The 17497-nt window shown below is 43.7% G+C and overlaps 1 protein-coding gene across 1 annotated transcript in view; it reads right to left on the bottom strand.

Annotated features, from left to right (window-relative positions):
* Positions 1-17497, bottom strand: part of meiosin (meiosis initiator) — a 107727-nt gene that overhangs the window by 65352 nt on the left and 24878 nt on the right. Inside the window, exons 5-8 of the mRNA XM_072271149.1 lie at positions 15481-15586; positions 12817-12975; positions 5528-5770; positions 666-780 (exon numbers count right to left, since the gene is read on the bottom strand). Coding sequence (XP_072127250.1) covers positions 666-780; positions 5528-5770; positions 12817-12975; positions 15481-15586 — 623 coding nt within the window. The remainder of the gene's footprint in view (positions 1-665; positions 781-5527; positions 5771-12816; positions 12976-15480; positions 15587-17497) is intronic.

Raw genomic sequence — 17497 nt, 5'->3', positions numbered from 1 at the left:
TGGAGAAACAACACCTTATGTTCCAATCACAAACAAGAGAAAATCTGCAGATGCTGGAAGTCCAAGCAACACACACAGAATGCTGGAGGAACTCAGCAGACAGACAACATCTATGGAAGAGAGTACAGCCGACGTTTCGGGCTGAGACTCTTCAGCTGTCTTGCCTGAAATGTCGATTGTACTCTTTTCTATAGATGCTGCCTGGCCTGCTGAGTTCCTCCAGCATTTTGTGTGTGTTACCTTATATTCCATCTGGGTAACCTCCAACCTGATGGTATGAATATCGAGTTCTTCTTCTGGTAAACAGATTTCCCACCTCCCCTCTTCTATTCTCCTCTTTGGCCTCTCACCTCTACCCACATACCTATCACTTCACTCTGAGTCCCTTCCCTTTCTCCTATGGTCAACTCTCCTCTCCTATCAGATTCCTTCCTATCCAGCCCTTGACCTTTCCCACCCACCTGGTTTCACCTATCACCTTTTAGCTACCCCATTCCCCTCCCATCAGCTTCTTATTTGGATTCTTCCCCCTCCCTTCTCAGTCCTGATGAAGGGTCTCAGCCTGAAACGTCAACTGTTTATTCATTTCCATAGATGCTGCCTGACCTGCTGAGTTCCTCCAGTGTTTTATGTGTGTTGCTTTAGAGTTAATGTTTGCTTGTTACCTTGGACATGGAGGGCTGGCTGGTGGGTCATATAAGCTGGAATCATGACTGAAATCCGTCTTCCTCTCATCGTTTTCAGAACAGTATTTTGTGCCAATACATATCTCATGTTTCCCTGTACAAGTGACAGAAAAACTCAAATGACTTCTCATTCACATTTCATTCATAAAAAAAAAACAAATTTAAATGCCATAACAGCAAAATATTGCACCCATTCAAACTCTGTAAGTTTGCTCAAACACCAAGGAAGGGAATAGTTAATCAATATGCCATCTGTTCAGCATGAGCAAATAAAAAAGGGTCATTTAGAAGGCATATAGCGTGTTAGCCTTCATTAGTTAACAGATTGAGTTCAAGACATTCATGAGGTAATATTACAGCTCTATAAAGCTATAGTTACACCACACTTGGAACTATTGTGTTCAGTTCTGCTTTGGTCGTCTCATCATAAACGTGGAAGCTTTAAAAGGGGCGCAGAGGAGATTTACCAGGATGCTGCCTGGATTAGACAGCATGATTGAGCGAGTGAGGGCTTTTTCTCTTTAGTGAGAAGGAGGATGAGAGGTAACATGTTGGAGGTGTACATAATAAGAACCAAACTTTTCCCCAGGGCAGAAATGGTTAATACGAGGGGACATAGATGGTGCCAGACAACAACTTCACAGTCCATCTGCGAAGCAGTTTAAATTCTGCTCACTAATTCCTCTTCTTTCCTTTTCAAGGTGGCTAGGGTCCTGTTGGAGTCTGTGATCTACTTCTGCGTACAAACTGCGGTTCTTCACCGAAGCCAGTGCCCACTTTTGCAGCTTGCCGAGTGGCTGTTTTTGATTATCTCCAGGAGTGGCCCGGGAGACGTGTGCCTTTGGGGTGCAGCCTTGTGTGGCTTTGCGGACCCGATTCCTCACCGGTGTCACCAACTGAAGCGTCACGGGAGATCGGAGCATCGAGGTAGCAGTGTGGCTGTCAGAGGCCTCTCGGCTCGTGATCACTCTCTCCCTCTCTCTTGACGATGAGAGAGTTTGCTGCCAATTCTCAAGTCAGGAAACTCAGAATAAGAGTGACACTGTAGACTGTAACAGCAAAACAGTGAGCTGTTGGTCTTCCCCATCACTGTGGCAAGAGTGATACCTCTGTCTCCCTCAGTGACAGAGAGAGAGAGAGAGCCTGTGGGATATTGAACTGTTAGATGAACAGTGTTTTTTGATTGGGTCTAAATCATGGCCTCTTCGGGGGCTTTGCTATGGCTTGTATGGTGGGTGGTGAAGAGGCTAATAGTTTTTCCTGGAATAAGTGGGCAGAGGAGGAGGGGAAAGGTTGATGCTTTGCTGCTGCTTGCGCATGGGAGGGTGAGCGTTGGGGTTCTAAGCTTTTCCTGTCATTCATTGTTTGGGGATTTTCTTCTGTTTCGCAGATGTCTGTGGAGAGCAAGAATTTCAGGTTGTGTTTTGTCTACGTTTTCTGATATTAAATGGAACCACTGAACAACTTTAAGGTGACTGGAGGAAAGGGGGAGTGTGAGAGGCAGGTATTTTTACACAGAGAGTGCTGAATGTGTGGAAAGTGCTGTCAAGTGGTAGAAGCAGATAAATGAGGGACATTTAAGAGACTCTTGGATCAGTACATGGGTGAAAGAAAAATGGAGGGCTTTGCGGGAGGGTTAACTGATCTTTGAGTAGGTTAAAGAATTGGCACAACATCGTGGGCCGAAGGGCCTGTAAAGTGCTGTATGGTTCTATGTTCTAATCTCAGTATGATTTTTAGTATCCGTTTGAACAAATGGATTTGAACATTTGAAAACATGGTTCATTGGTTTAGCAACACCAAGATTTTGAATATCCTTCCTAACACCTCTTTGCCTCTCTTTCCTCCTCAAGATCTCTGAATTTAACTGAATTTTTGGTCATTTTCTCCAATACCTCTTAATGCAGCTCAGAATCAAATTTTGTTCCATTGTATTCCTGTGCAGCCACTTGCTATTAAAAAGTTGACATAAAAGTTTCACCTGAAAAGACATTTCAAACAATGCAATGCAGTCTTGTGCACTGCATCTGAAATTCATTAAAGATTCCAGGTCCTGCAACAAGGCTTCAGTATAGAACTTCCCCACTCAGATTAGCATCAACTAGCAGATGAGAACAGTTGTCATAATGATATTTTACTGAAGAGAATATGCAAAGGAACAGGAGATGGCACATAGGCATAGCTAATGGAGCCACTGCCTCACAGCTCCAGATTTCAATCCTGACCTCTGGTGCTGTGTAGAGTTTGTACCGTCTCTCTGTGCCCACAAGGACTTCCACTCGGAACTCCAGTCTCCTTCCACATCCCAAAGACGTGCAGGCTGGTAGATAAATTGGTCATGAGCATGTCAGGGAGTGGTAGAATCTGGAGGAAGCTGACAGGAATGTGGGAAGAATAAAGTGTGATTAGCATCAGACCAGTGGGGATGATGAGGACTTGGTGGGCCAAAGACCTGTTTACAATGTCTCTATGACTGTAAGCTCAAGAAGCAAGAGTAGAATTTCATGTATCAAAGGAAGTCATAAAGGACCTAGTCCTGGAGTTCCCAACTTTTCTTTATGCTGTGGACCTCTACCATTAACTGAGGGGTCCATGGACACCAGATTGGGAACCCTGATCTAAAGGAATATTGAACAAGATTCAAACTTTAAATATTGGGGGGCTTTGTTCCACAATCACAGTGGTTTTCAAAAATTAATCAGAGTTGTACATACCAGAAAGGAGCCCTTTGGCCCATCATATTGGTGCTGATCATATTTTTGCATTAGTCATATTTACCCACATTAGGATGGTTTCGTGGAGGAATTATTTTGCTACACAAACACACACACACACACACTTCTTGTTACATGTCTCTGCTGCATCTGTTCCCAAGATAAGGCTTTCCTCTCTAGAACATCAGAGATGTTCTCTTTCTTCAAACACCTGGGTTTCCCTTCCTCTACCATTGATGCGCCCCTCACCCACATCTCCTCCGTTCCCAGACATCATTAATCACCCCATCTTCCCGCTGCCTTAACAGGGATAGAGTTCCTCATATCTTTACCTCCCACCCCATGAGCCTCCACATCCAGCATATCATTCTGTGCAACTTCTGTCATCTTCAATGGGATCCTATCACTAAACATCCCCCCTCTCTCTACAATTCCCTTGTCCATGTGTCATTCCCTATTATTCTTCCTCCTGGCACTTACCCTGCAAGCAGAAGAAGTGCTACACCTGCCCATACAAGTCCTCTTTCCCCTCTGTTCAGGGCCCCAAACAGTCCCTCCAGGCGAGGCAACACTTCACCTGCAAATCTGTTGGGGTTGTCTATTGTATCTGGTGCCTGTTGCAGCCTCCTCTACATTGAGGAGACCCATCGTAAATTGGGGGACAGCTTTGTTGAGCACCTTCATTCCATCTGCATCAAGCAGGGTTTTCCGATGGCCAACCATTTTAATTCCAATCCCTATTCCCATTCCAACATTTTGGTGCATGGGCACAATATTGCCACAATAAGGACACTCTCAGGTTGGAAGAGCAACACCTTACAACCATCTGGGTAGCCTCCAGCCTGATGGCACGAACATCAATTTCTTTAACTTCCAGTAATTTCTCCTCCCCCTTTGCTCTTTTTCCATTCCCCATTCTAGCCTCCCTTTTACCTCTCCTCTTCTCACCTGCCAGTCACCTCCCGAGCCCTCTCCTCCTTCCCATTCTCCCATGTTCCACTCTCTCTCCTATCAGACTCCTTCTTCAGCCCTTTACCCTTTCCACCTATCACTTCTCAACTTCTCACTTCAACCCCTCACTTCCCCACTCACCTTGTAGCTTGCCCTCCTTCCCTTCCCTCACCTTCTTATTCTGCCCTCTTCCTCCTTCCTTTCCAGTCCTGATGAAGGGTCTAGCCCGAAATAAGGACTGTTTATTCATTTCCATAGATTCTGCCTGACCTGCTGAGTTCCTCCAGCATTTTGTAAGTGTTCCTCTGGATTTGCAGTATCTGTGCTTAGGAATTATCTTGCTTCTTTTGGGAGATATTGCTACAGCTTTGGTCACTCTCCTGACTCGTTCGTTCATTATGTGCCATGTTGTATGATGTGGGCGATATGGTCTTTCCACAACTATGATTGTTCTTGGCTAATTTTTCAACAGAAGTGGTTTCCCATTGCTTCCTTCTGAGCAGCGATCTTACAAGATGGATGAATCCAGCTACTATCAATACTCCTTGGAGATTGTCTGCCTGGACAACAAAGACTTGTGATATGCACCAGTGCTACACCTTACCCAAGGGTGCCCTGCAAGCTAGCGGAGGGAAGGAGTGCCTTACACCTTCTTTAGTAGAAATGTATCTCCACCCCACTACTCCTGACAACCTCTTTAAAATGTACAGTGTTTGGCTTGATCATTGCCGCTTCACCTTTCAGGATATCAGACCGTGTCTCCTGGCCCATTTCCAAATCATACACAGTGGATGCAACAGATCATTCTCCGTCCTTTGTTTTCTTCTGTTGCGAATCACCTCGATGAAACTTCACGGTATGCAGAATAGCTTTCGAGACTGTCAACAGAACAAAAGTTGCTGCATTTTGAAGAAATGTTTCAACATGAGCAACAGTCTGAAAACACTGGAGGAACTTAGCAGGTCAGGCAGCATCATGGAAGAGAACAAACACTCAACACTCCAGACCAGGACCTTTCATCAGAACCAGAAAGGAAGGGGGAAGAAACTAGAAGAGGAGAAGGGATATTCCAATTTAATTACTGAAACATCGATTATTTCATGAATTCAATATGTCACTACAAACAGTGACCAGAAACTTCTCCCACTGAGGCTGAAAACTCTTTCAAGTAGTTACCCAAGTTGCTGAGGCTGAAACTTTCAAGATCTCCTGAATCCACCACCTCCAACAAAGTAAGGTACAAAGTGCAGCCTTGGGGGTCATCTGTGTTGTCCTGTGAACAGGAGCTGGACGACGTAGTATCTAACAACGTTCCTTGCCACATCAGGTTGTCCTCATGCTGAAACTCTGATTGCAGATAGGTCTCATGGGCTGGCTCACTGTTAAGGTAGCAGCGTGATTTCAGCATCTGTCGCCATTCTGTGGTAAGAGGAAGATGTGAGCTGACATACAACTGATAAAGTGAAATCAAATGTATTGTGTTTCTCTCAATGGTCCAGTCAAGGATACTTGTGTGCACAAGAATAAGGTTCTACTTTCTGATTCAGCCACCTTGAGACGAGTGGAGTCAGTTTAATCTTTTGATCACAACATTTGGTGAACTGAGAGAGGTACTTTATTTACATTGTATAGGGAAACTTTACTTTCTACCTACCCAAGGGGTGTTTTACGGGGAGAAAACTTTGGTCTGTTTCCCACCCATCCAGTAACTTCCCAGGAGTATTTTGTTAAATTGAGGGAGCTTATTTTGTTAACATTGATAGGAGGGATATGGTAACATAGTGGTTAGCGCAGTTGCTTTACAACGCTAGTGATCACGGATCCAGGTTCAATTCCCACCACTTCCTTGAGGAGTTTGTATATTCTCCCTGTGACAACGTGAGTTTCCTCTGGGTGCTCCGATTTCCTCCTGCATTCCAAAGATGTACAGTTAGGGTTAATGCATCATGGGCATGCTATGTTGGTGCTGGAAACACAGCGATACTTGTGGTCAGTCCCCAGTATAATCCTCGGACCTGTGTTGGTCATTGATGCCAACAAAGTATTTCACATGTATGTTCTGAGGTAGATATGACAAATAAAGCTAATCTTTTAAACCTTTCCTTTTAATCTTGTCTTTTTCTTGTCTGTCGTATATTTGGTGATAGAGGAACATGAAGATTTATTCTTTAAGTAACCTTAACTGTCTTGCCTTGGGAGTGTTTGGTGGAATAATGCAAAGGAGCTTTCTTCTGTATCTAAACCTGTGTTCTCTCAGTGTGTGATAGCACAGTGCAGATGGAAATTTATTCTTTATCTGATCTTTGCAGTATATGTCCTGGAAGTATTACAACACCACTGTTGTAGGCTGAATCAAAAGTGGTAATGAATCAGCATGTAGAAGGGAGATTGAAAATTCGGCTGAGTGGTGCATAACAACAACATCTCACTCTGTGTAGGCAAGACCAAGGAGCTGATTATTGATTTCAGGAGAAGGAAACCAGAGGTTTATGGAGAGTGCACATCAGAGAACCAGAGGTGGAGAGGATCAGCAATTTCAAATTCCTTGGTGTTATCACTTCGGAAGATCTGTCCTGGACCCAGTACATAAGTGCCATTACCAAGAAGGCACAGCGGTGCCTCTATTTCCTTAGAAGTTTGGGAAGATTTGGCATGACATCTAAAACTTTGACAGATTTCTATAGATGTGTGGTGGACAGTATATTGACTGGCCTGTATTACAGCCTGGTATGGAAACGCCAATGCCTTTGAACGGAAACTCCTACAAAAAGTAGTGGCTACGACCCAGTCCATCATGGGTAAAGTCCTTCTCAGCACTGACCACATCTACACAAAATGCTGTCATAGGAAAACAACATCCATTATCAGAGACCTCCAGCACCCAGTACATGCTCTCTTCTCACTGCTGCCATCAGGAAGAAGAAACAGGAGCCTCAGGACCCACACTGTCACGTTCAGGAACAGTTATAATCCCCCAACCATCAGCCCCTTGAACCTAAGGGGATAACTTCACTCAACTTCACCCATTATTGAAATGTTGCCATGACCTACGGACTTTCACTTTCAAGGGCTCTTCATCTCATGTTCTCTGTATTTAGTGCTCATTTATTTATTATTATTTCTTTTTAAGTGAAACCTCTTTTTACTGGGCATCTCTAGAAACACGGCTGGTTAGCCCCTCGCTAACAAGCCGATGGACTCAGTGGTGAGAAAACCACTTTTCTCAAACTCCGTTTGTCTAGGGTTGATATGACTCGGGTCCCACTAGACTGGGAGAGCAGAAACCACCCGCACCCCAATTTGAGCGAATACTGTGTAAATGCTGCTCACATGCAATTACCCTTCAGGAAGAAATAACAGATCGTACACTGAATACAATTATAAGAAATGTGTATTTATAAATATCAGCTTATTCAAATAGTTGTTAAAGAAGAAAGGGAAAAAAAGGGCCCATTATAACCAAAACAGTCAAATGTGCACAGAGTTGGAGCTCAAATCTTCCAAAAGCTGGAGGTGTCCTTTACTCATGGCACCAACTCCTATTCACCGATTACCAACAGAACTTTCCATCTTTGACTCCATCGAATCGCGCATTCCAGGTGGACCAAATCCTACTGCCAGTTTCAATCTTCTTTCTCCATCTCCCGCCGAAAAAGAGCCTTTACCCCTTTAGTGTCCATCACAAAACCTCTTCGCACAGCTTCCTCTAGAATCTCCTCCTAATTCCACCTTCCTGATTGGCAAACCCAACATTCCAAAGCTGAACATCACAATCCCTTATCGTTAATGGTAATCCAAACACTACTAGCAGAACACACTGCTTCTACAGAAAACTGTTAAATGAAATACCCTACAGCATTAGCAGCAAGATCTTAACCAGAGTGTTACACTCCCGCCCACCAAAAATAGTCATATCCTCATGGCTTTGAAATTTACTAACCCATCATTAATAACACAGTTTTAAAAGGAATTTTGTGATGTCAGGACCTCTAATCCATTTGTAAATGGTAGTGATATATCTCTCTAGGGGGATAGAAGGCACAACACTCTGTTCCCGTGTATTATAGGCCAGCCTAGCTGGGTGGTTTCCTGGCCCTTTTGAGACTTCCTTATCCCATCTTCAGCTTCTTCCGCCTCAAGCACTCTTTGGGATCTCCCTGTCTCCCTCTGTCCATTACTCGTGCTTTCCGGCGACTCAGATTTCCCATCACTTGACTGCACTCAGCTGCATCCCCAATTACATTGGAGCCCAGCTTCCCTTCATCATCTAGCATCGAGTCTGCCTGTCTACTGCAAGTCCCCCCCGCTACCTCTGAGTCAGCAAGGGGAGGTTTCAGGAATTTCATCGTCATATGAAAGGTGTATTTATGAATATCAACTTTATCAAACAGTTGTTAAAGAAGGAAGGGCCCAATATAATTAAAACAGTCAAGTGTGCACAAAGTTAGAGCTCAAATCTTCCAAAAGCTGGAGGTGTCCTTGTACTCATGGTGCCAACTCCTATTCACTGATGACCAAAAGAACTTTCCATCTTTGTTCCATTGAATTGCGCATTCCGATTGGATTGAATCCTACCGCCAGTTCTCTTGATCTTCTTCCCTCTCCATCTCCCACCAAAAAAAGAGCCTCGACCCCTTTAGCGTCCGTCACAAAACCTCTTCGCCCAGCTTTCTATAGAACCTTCTCCCAATTCCACCATCCTGAATGGCTGACCCGACATTTCAAAGCTGAACATCACAACCTCTCATCTTTAACGGTAATCCAAACACTACCAGCAGAACACACTGCTTTTACAGAAAACTATTAAGTGAAATGCCCCACAGCATTAGCAGCAAAAGCTTAACCAGGGCGTTACATAAATATGCACAGTTTATTGTCTTTTACACACAAGACAAACGCCCGAGTTGGTGCGGTCTTTCACTGATTCTGTTATGGTTATTATTCTATGGATTTCCTGAGTGTGCTTGCAAGACAAGGAATCTCAGGGTTGTATATGGTGACATATATGTACCCAGATAATAAATTTACTTTGAACTTTCCCGAGTATTGATGAGAAAGTGCAGAGATACCATAAACCTATGTCTATTTTGAGTGTGTGATATGTTACTGGGTGGAACAAAAAATGAAACCTGCATGGTACAACAGGAGCATCTGACATATTGATAAGCAGAGTTTATGATCTGGAACAGATATGCCAGCAGATTAAAACAATAGGGTCGTTGCCATGACCACAAACTTCAAATTCCCTAATATGAACTGAGACCTTCTGAAAGCAAGAGGTTTAAATGAGACAGATTTGTTCAGTTTCTTAAATCAATATGTAGATAGTCCAACACGGGAGGAGCAACACTGGACCAGATATTGAGTAATGAGCCTGGCCAAATGACAAAACTTTCAGTAGATGAACAGTTAGGGAATGGTGACCACAACCCCCTAAGTTTTAAGCTAGCTATAGATAAGCATAAGTATGGACCTTGGGGGAGAATATTAAATTGGAACAGAATAAATTAGACAACAACTCAGGAGAGTTAATTGAGAACAACTGTTCTGGGGCAAGTCCACATCTGGTTTTAAGACCATCTGTACAGAATACAGGACAGGTATGTTCCAGTAAGAATGAAGGACGAGGATAACCATGGATGGCAAACAAACTTGATGAATTTTGTCAAGCAAAAAAGGAAGAGTATGTAAAGCTTAGGAAGCTAGAATCAAACCAGCCATTGAAGATTATAAAGAAGCCAGAAAAGAACTCAAGATGGGAATTAGGAAAGTCAGGAGGGGCCATGAAAAGCCCTTGACAATGGGATTAAAGAGAATCCTAAGACATTCCATACATACATCAAGAGCAAGACAATAACTAAGGAGAGGGTGGGACCACTCAAGGATAAAGGGGGAACATTTGCGTGGTTGCGGAAGATGCAAGTGAGGTCCTAGATGAGTACTTTACATCAGTATTTACCAAGAAGAAGGACTTGGAGGATAGAATGATCAATGCTGAGAGTATCAATATGCTAGGGCATTTCGAGGTAGAGAAGGTAGTAATGGGTCTCTTAAAGAGCATTAAGGTGGATAAGTCCCCAGGGCTTGATGAGATAGACCCCGAGTTATTGAGAAAGGCAAGAGATGAGATTGCTGGGGCTTTGACTAATATCTTCATGTCCTCTCTAGCCACAGGTGGGGTCCCAGAGGACTGGCGAGTAGCTAATGTTGTTCAATTATTCAAGAAGGGAACAAGGATAATCCTGAAAACTATAGACTGGTGAATCTTACATCAGTGGTAGGGAAGTTACTGGAGAGAATTCTTAGGGCTAGGGGTTATAAGCATCTGGACAACCATGACCTAATTAGAGGGAGCCAGCATAGCTTTGTGTGGGGCAAGGTGTGTCTTACTAATACGAGAGAGTTCTTTTGAAGAGATGATGACGGTGACTGATGAAGGTAGCTGAGGACATTGTTTACTTGGATTTTAGTAAGACGCCTGACACGGTCCCTCATGGGAGGCTCATCCGGAAGATTGAGATGCATGGGATTCATGGTGAACTGGCCATTTGGATCCAGAACTGGCTTGTCCATAGGAGTAAGAGGGTAGTGGACGAAGGGACTTATTGTAGCTGGAGGTCTGTGATTAGTGGTGTTCTGCAGAGATCTATACTGGGACTGCTGGTGTTTGTGATGTATATAAATGATCTGGATAAAAATGTAGATGGGTGTATTAGTAAGTTTGCAGATGATACGAAGATCATTGGTGTGGATGGCATAGAAAAATGACAAAGAATACAACGGGATGTAGATAAGTTGCAGACATGGGCGTAAAATTGGCAGATAAAGTTAACCGGGCCAATGTGAAGCACTGCACCTTGGTGAGTCAAATGCGAAGTGACAGTACACTGTTAAGAGCAAGATCTTTAACAATGTTGATGATTGATGAGCAGAGGGATCTTGGGGTCTGAGTTCATCGCTCCCTGAAAGTGGCTACAGATTGATAGGGTGGTTAAGAAGCCATATAGCAAGCTTGATTTTATTAGTCGAGGCACTGGGTTCAAAAGTCAGGATGTTGCAGTTTTATTAAACCCTAGTTAAGCTGAATCTGGAGTATTGCATACAGTTCTTTTTGCCCCATTATAGGAAGGATGACGAGGCTTGGGATACGGTGCAGAAGAGGTTTACCAAGATGTTGTCTGGATTAGAGGGCATGTACTACAACAAGAGGTTGGGTAGACTTAGATAGTTTTCTCTGGAGCAGCGGAGGCTGAGGGGAGATCTGATGGGGGTTTATAAGATTATGAGAGGCATAGATAGAGCAGGCAGACAATATCTTTTTTCCAAAATTGAAATGTCTAATACTAGAGGGCATGCATTTAGGGTGAAGGGGGTAATTTCAAAGGAAAAGCGAAGGGTAAATTTTTTTACACAGAGAGTGGTGAGTGCCTGGAATGCATTGCCTGGAGTGGTGGGAGAGGCAGAAACATTACAGACTTTTAACAGACCTTTAAATAAGCATATGAATATGAGAAAAATGAAAAGCTATGGATATTGTGTAGGCCAAAAAGATTATTTTAATTAACCATATGACGACTAATTTAATTGGTTTGGCACAATATTGTGGGCTGAAAGGCCTATTCCTGTTCTGTAGCATTCTATGTTCTATAACACAGTGGTCTCCAACCACCGGGCCGCGGACCGGTACCGGGCCGCAAAGCATATGCTACCAGGCCGCGAGGAAATGATATAAGTCAGCTGCACCTTTCCTCATTCCCTATCACGCACTGTTGAACTTGAACATAGGGTTGCCAACTGTCCCGCATTTGCTGGGACATCCCGTATATTGGGCTAAATTGGTTTGTCCTGTATTTCCCCCGCTAAGGTAGAGCGTTCCTATGAAACCTTTCGTGCCGAAATGGCGTGAAGAGAAGAAGCAATTACCATTAATTTATATGGGAAAAATCTTTGAGCGTTCCCAGACTCAAAAAATAACCTAACAAATCATACCAAATAACACATAAAACCGAAAATAAATAACATATAGTAAAAGCAGGAATGATATGATAAATACACAGCCTATATAAAGTGGAAATAATGTATGTACAGTATAGTCGGGAAGATGAAGGCAAAAGCGATTTGTGGGGGTAAAAAAATCGGCACGTATGCGCATGCGCACATCACATGCTCAGTCATGCATGCACACACAGGTGCCTGCGCAAGGCTTCATGGTCATGGTAGTCTTTCCTGGGGTAAAGTGTCCCGGAATTTGACTGCTACTTTTGTCCCTTATTTGGGAGTGAGGAAGTTGGCAACCCTAACTGTGAAAGACATGTTGAGGTGAGTTTAACCCTACTTGAACACTCCCCACCCAGCCCCCGGTCGGCCGGTCTGCAAGAATATTATCAATATTAAACCGGTCCGCGGTACAGAAAAGGTTGGGGACACCTGCTATAACAAATGAATCCATGTCCAGAATTCCATACCTGTTTTTTCCACCCACTTCTTTTTCCTAGATTTGGGACAGATATTCCTCAACCTCATTTTCTTGAAGCTTGGAGGTGAGGAAGGACTGCTTATCCCTTCTGTATTACTCTGAATAGCCTCCTCTGTACTCGTAGACTCCACTCTGTTTAAGCAGCATTCTAGGAAAGAAAAATTACCATGGCTATTAATGAAAGAAATGTTATATGAATAATTTCCTTCTACATCATACCTTTAACATGCAAAAACATTACAAGCTGATTCAGTGCAAAAGCTATCTAACCAACTTTGACTGATATTGCAAATCAGAGTTGGCAAGGGAGAGGTGAAACAGCAAAATGACCTTGGAAGATCCTGAGGCTGTAAGAGGCTCAAGTTCACGTTTATTGGCATGGGCAAACATACCCAGGGTAGTACTAGCAGTGTGATCACTCAAGTCGAGTATGATGCTCTCCTAAGGGGTTATTCCCTTAATAGAGGATGCCAGTGTGCAACCTTGTTTAACATGGGGAGACAGCCGCCACTCGGTCCTCGACACATCGGGGTCAGGGTCCAGTGGCATGGCATCCAAACGACTGGGGACCCTTGACTGCTGCAGCCTTTCTCCCGCCTCTCACTGCCATTGTTACGTGTCATCACCTTCTGCCAGCTCCACCACTAAGATCTTGGTTGGATCGCTCTTTATCTGGAATTTCCCCCCTTGACCACGGGTCAACCAAGCGTTACGTTCCAGACAGCATTGCTCTTCGGATCTCAGCAACTCACAAGCTTCCCCACCATGACAAGGTGATAAGTGATCATTCTTGAAGAAGGTTATAAATGGGATCCAGAGTATGAATGCCATGAAAATTAACTTCTTGCAGCAGGAGTACAGTCCATTATCATGAGAAAGACGTTACAATAAACTTAAATTAACATAAATTATACATAACACGTAACAAAATAAACATAATGACACAGATGCAAATATAAGACGAGGGAATGTTAGGGTATTTCCATGTCTGATGGCAGTGGGGAAAGAACTGTTATTGAACACTGAGGTGTGGGTCTTCAGGCTTCTGTATCTCCTGCCCGAGGGCAGCATCGAGAAGAGGGTAAAGCCTGGATGGTACAGTCCCTGATGATGGTTGTAAACTTCCTGAGACATCAGCCCTTGTAGAGGTTGGAGAGGGTAGAGATAAAGGTATGGCTTATCATATGAGGAGCGTTTGATGGCTCTGGGCCTGTTACTCACTGGAACTCAGAAGAATGGGGGGGGGGGGTTGAATCTTATTGAAACCTATCAAATGTTGAAAGGCCTCAATAGAGAGGATGTTTCCTATGGTGGGGGAGTCTAAGACAAGTGGACACAGCCTCAGAATAGAAGGATGTCCCTTTAGGACAGAGATGAAGGGGAATTTCCTTACCAGAGAGCGGCGAATCTGCGGAATTTGTTGCCACAGGTGGCTGTGGAGGCCAAGTCATTGCGGATAATTAAAGCAGAGGTTAATAGATTTTTTGATTGGTTAGGACATGTAGGGATACAGAGAGAAGGCAGGAGGTTAGGTTTGACAGGGAGATGATGAAATGGCGGAGCAGACTCAATGTGCCAAATAGCCTAATTCTGCTCCTATATCTTATGTCTTACGGTCTTACGTAGGGATGGTCAATATTTAAAAAGAATATATTGAAATGAGAAAAGTTCATCTGACCCATTCACAGCTCATTAATCCAAAAGGTTATGAATATTTTGAAAGATATATCAGCAAAATTGTCGTCCATGAGTAGGGCTGCAGAGATCCATGTATTGTGGGCTTTGCTATCAATTCAAATATATCGTCTGTATGTTTTTTATAAACACAAGAGATTTTTTTTCTATATTCTATGTTCTATGTTCTATTTTTGCAGATGCTGGACATCCAGAGTAACACAAAGTGCTGGAGGAACTCCGCAGCTCAGGCAGCATCGATGGAAGGAAATAAAGTCGACATTTCAGGCCGAGTCCTAATGAAGGGTCTTGGCCTGAAATCTACTGTTTATTCTTCTCCATAGATGTTTCTCCAGCATTTTTTTTATGTTGCTCTGGTTGTTTTTTTAATTTTATTTTTCATTCTTCCATCAGAAAGGAGAGACCCCAGAGGCCAAACTTGGATTTTTAACATATTGGTACAAGAGATATTTCTATATCCTTCAAGCAGCATTTAAAGATGACAAGGAATGAACAATAAATTGTCCCTTAACTAAAATAACTCATAATGATCACACATTGCATCAGCAAGTCCCAAAACTCCCAAAAGTACCTTGGGATTCTCAGTTTCAGAATTTTACATCCCTTATTCAGGGGTGTAAGGGGAACTTCTTCATTCTGAGGGTGGGAGAGTATGGAACTGGCAGAAGTGGTGGATGCAGATATGATTTCAACATATGGATGGGAGAGGTATGAAGGTCTTGGTGAGGGTTGATGGCACTAGGTAGAATAACTGTTTCGCATGGCCCAGGTGGGCCAAAGGACCTTTGTCTGTGCCGTGGTGCTCTATGATCCTACTTATCAATGTGCTGTCAAGCGCAAGCCTGGGACGAGGAACTAACACTAGCCCACCATGCCAGGTACACATTAGATTCTGGTAACTTGCGGTCCGGTTGTAGAATGCATAGGTGGTTCTTCAACTAAGATTCGGCGTGCTCACCATTTTCATCTATCTCCACAGAATGGATCTTTAGCAGGGACTTAACATTGCTGATGTGCCTATTAAGAAATGCGATGTACAGCAAAACCTGGTCCAGAACCTCCTTCTGTAAAAGAAAAGAGAACTTACTTCTACCCATTCAACACCTCCACCCACTATCATATCCCAACACCACCACTTTATTTCTTGTCAGAGCCACCTTATCTACAGATACTCCTGTACCCAGCATCACTTTATGGACATTCAATCCATATGTATGTAAGATAATCTTATGTATTTACACTTATTGTGTTCTTTATGCTTATTGTGTTTTTATACTGCACTGGACCAGGAGTAATATTTTGTTTTCCTTTACACTTGTGTACTGAGGAATTACAATAGACAATTTTGAATCTTCAGACAACACTTCAGGATCTGTAAGAACTTTGAAATGCAGTTCACAGGCAAATAAGTATTTCTGAAGTGCAGTTCCAATTACAGAGCAGTCAAACACGCCGGCTAAATAGTAGTCATAGTCATAGCCATACTTTATTGATCCCGGGGGAAATTGGTTTTCATTACAGTTGCACCATAAATAATAAGTAGTAATAGAACCATAAATAGTTAAATAGTAATATGTAAATTATGCCAGGAAATAAGTCCAGGATCAGCCTATTGGCGCAGGGTGTCTGACCTTCCAAGGGAGGAGTTGTAAAGTTTGATGGCCACAGGCAGGAATGACTTCCTATGACGCTCTGTGCTGCATCTTGGTGGAATGAGTCTCTGGCTGAATGGTCCACAAACAGCAATAATTTATGGCTAATGAATCTATACTCCCATCCCCACCCCACCCTCGGCAAGTGGCTGTCATTTCGATGGCCATAAGAGTGGACGAGGAGATGGGCCTGTAGCTTGAGTATGCGTTGACAACCCCACCTCTGAAGACACTGCAATGAAGTATACAATTGGTTGACGGCTGCTTGCAGCGGGAGATTCTGCAAGTCTCAATCAGTGCAGCATAGCCCACAAGACCATAACACATAGGAGCCCATCAAGTCTGGTCATTCTGGATGGGGCTCATGATTGGACTCAGCATCGTTAAGTAACACTTCAACATTCTTGTGAAGCCTATCTGTCGGTTCTGTACTTAACTTGCTACCTGACCAATGACAGGAGACCCAGAGGTGGGCTGCCCTGGATGTGTGTGTGTGTGTGTGTGTGTGTGTGTGTGTGTGTGTGTGTGTGTGTGTGTGTGTGTGTGTGTGTGTGTGTGTGTGTGTGTGTGTGTGTGTGTGTGTGTAAAAGGGGGGAGATGGGAAAGGGGTTTGTTGTTGCTTGTGTTGTTCTGCTGAAGATTGAGTGCACACTACTTTGGTGTCCGAATGTGTGGCAACACTTGCGGACTGCCCCTAGCACATCCTCAGGTGTGTTGATTGTTAATGCAAATGATGCATTTCACTCTATGTTTCGATGTACACATGATAAATAACTCTGAATCTGAATTCACATTTTGTTGAAAAGTGAATAAATTGGGTTTGTTTCCCCTGGAGTGCAGGTAACTCAACAGTGACCTAATAGTGATCTTGTGCCAAGATGGGGTCACCTTCAGGTGGAGGAGCAACACCTTATATGACATCTGAGTAGCCTCCAACCTGATGGCATGAACATCGATTTCTCCTTCTGATAAACAGATTCACCCCTCGCCTCCTCTATTCCTCACTCTGAACACTTACCCCTTCTCACCTGACTATTCCTTGCCCCTGGGTCCCCTCCTCCTCCATTTTCTCCTATGGTCCACTCTCCTCTCCTATCAGATTCCTTCTTCTCCAGCCCTTGACCATTCCCACTCACCTGCCTCCACCCACCATCTTCCAGTTAGCCTCCCTCCCTTCCTCCCCCCACCTTTTTATTCCAGCATCTTCCCCCTTCCTTCTCAGTCTTGAAGAAGGGTCTCGGCCCGAAACGGTGACTGTTTATTCCCCTCCATAGGTGCTGCCTGACCTGCAGAGTTCCCCCAGCATCTTGTGTGTGTTGCTTT

The sequence above is a fragment of the Mobula birostris genome, chromosome 10 (genome assembly GCF_030028105.1).
Source record: "Mobula birostris isolate sMobBir1 chromosome 10, sMobBir1.hap1, whole genome shotgun sequence".
Taxonomy (NCBI): domain Eukaryota; kingdom Metazoa; phylum Chordata; class Chondrichthyes; order Myliobatiformes; family Myliobatidae; genus Mobula; species Mobula birostris.
This window is presented reverse-complemented; position numbering and strand designations above follow the sequence as displayed.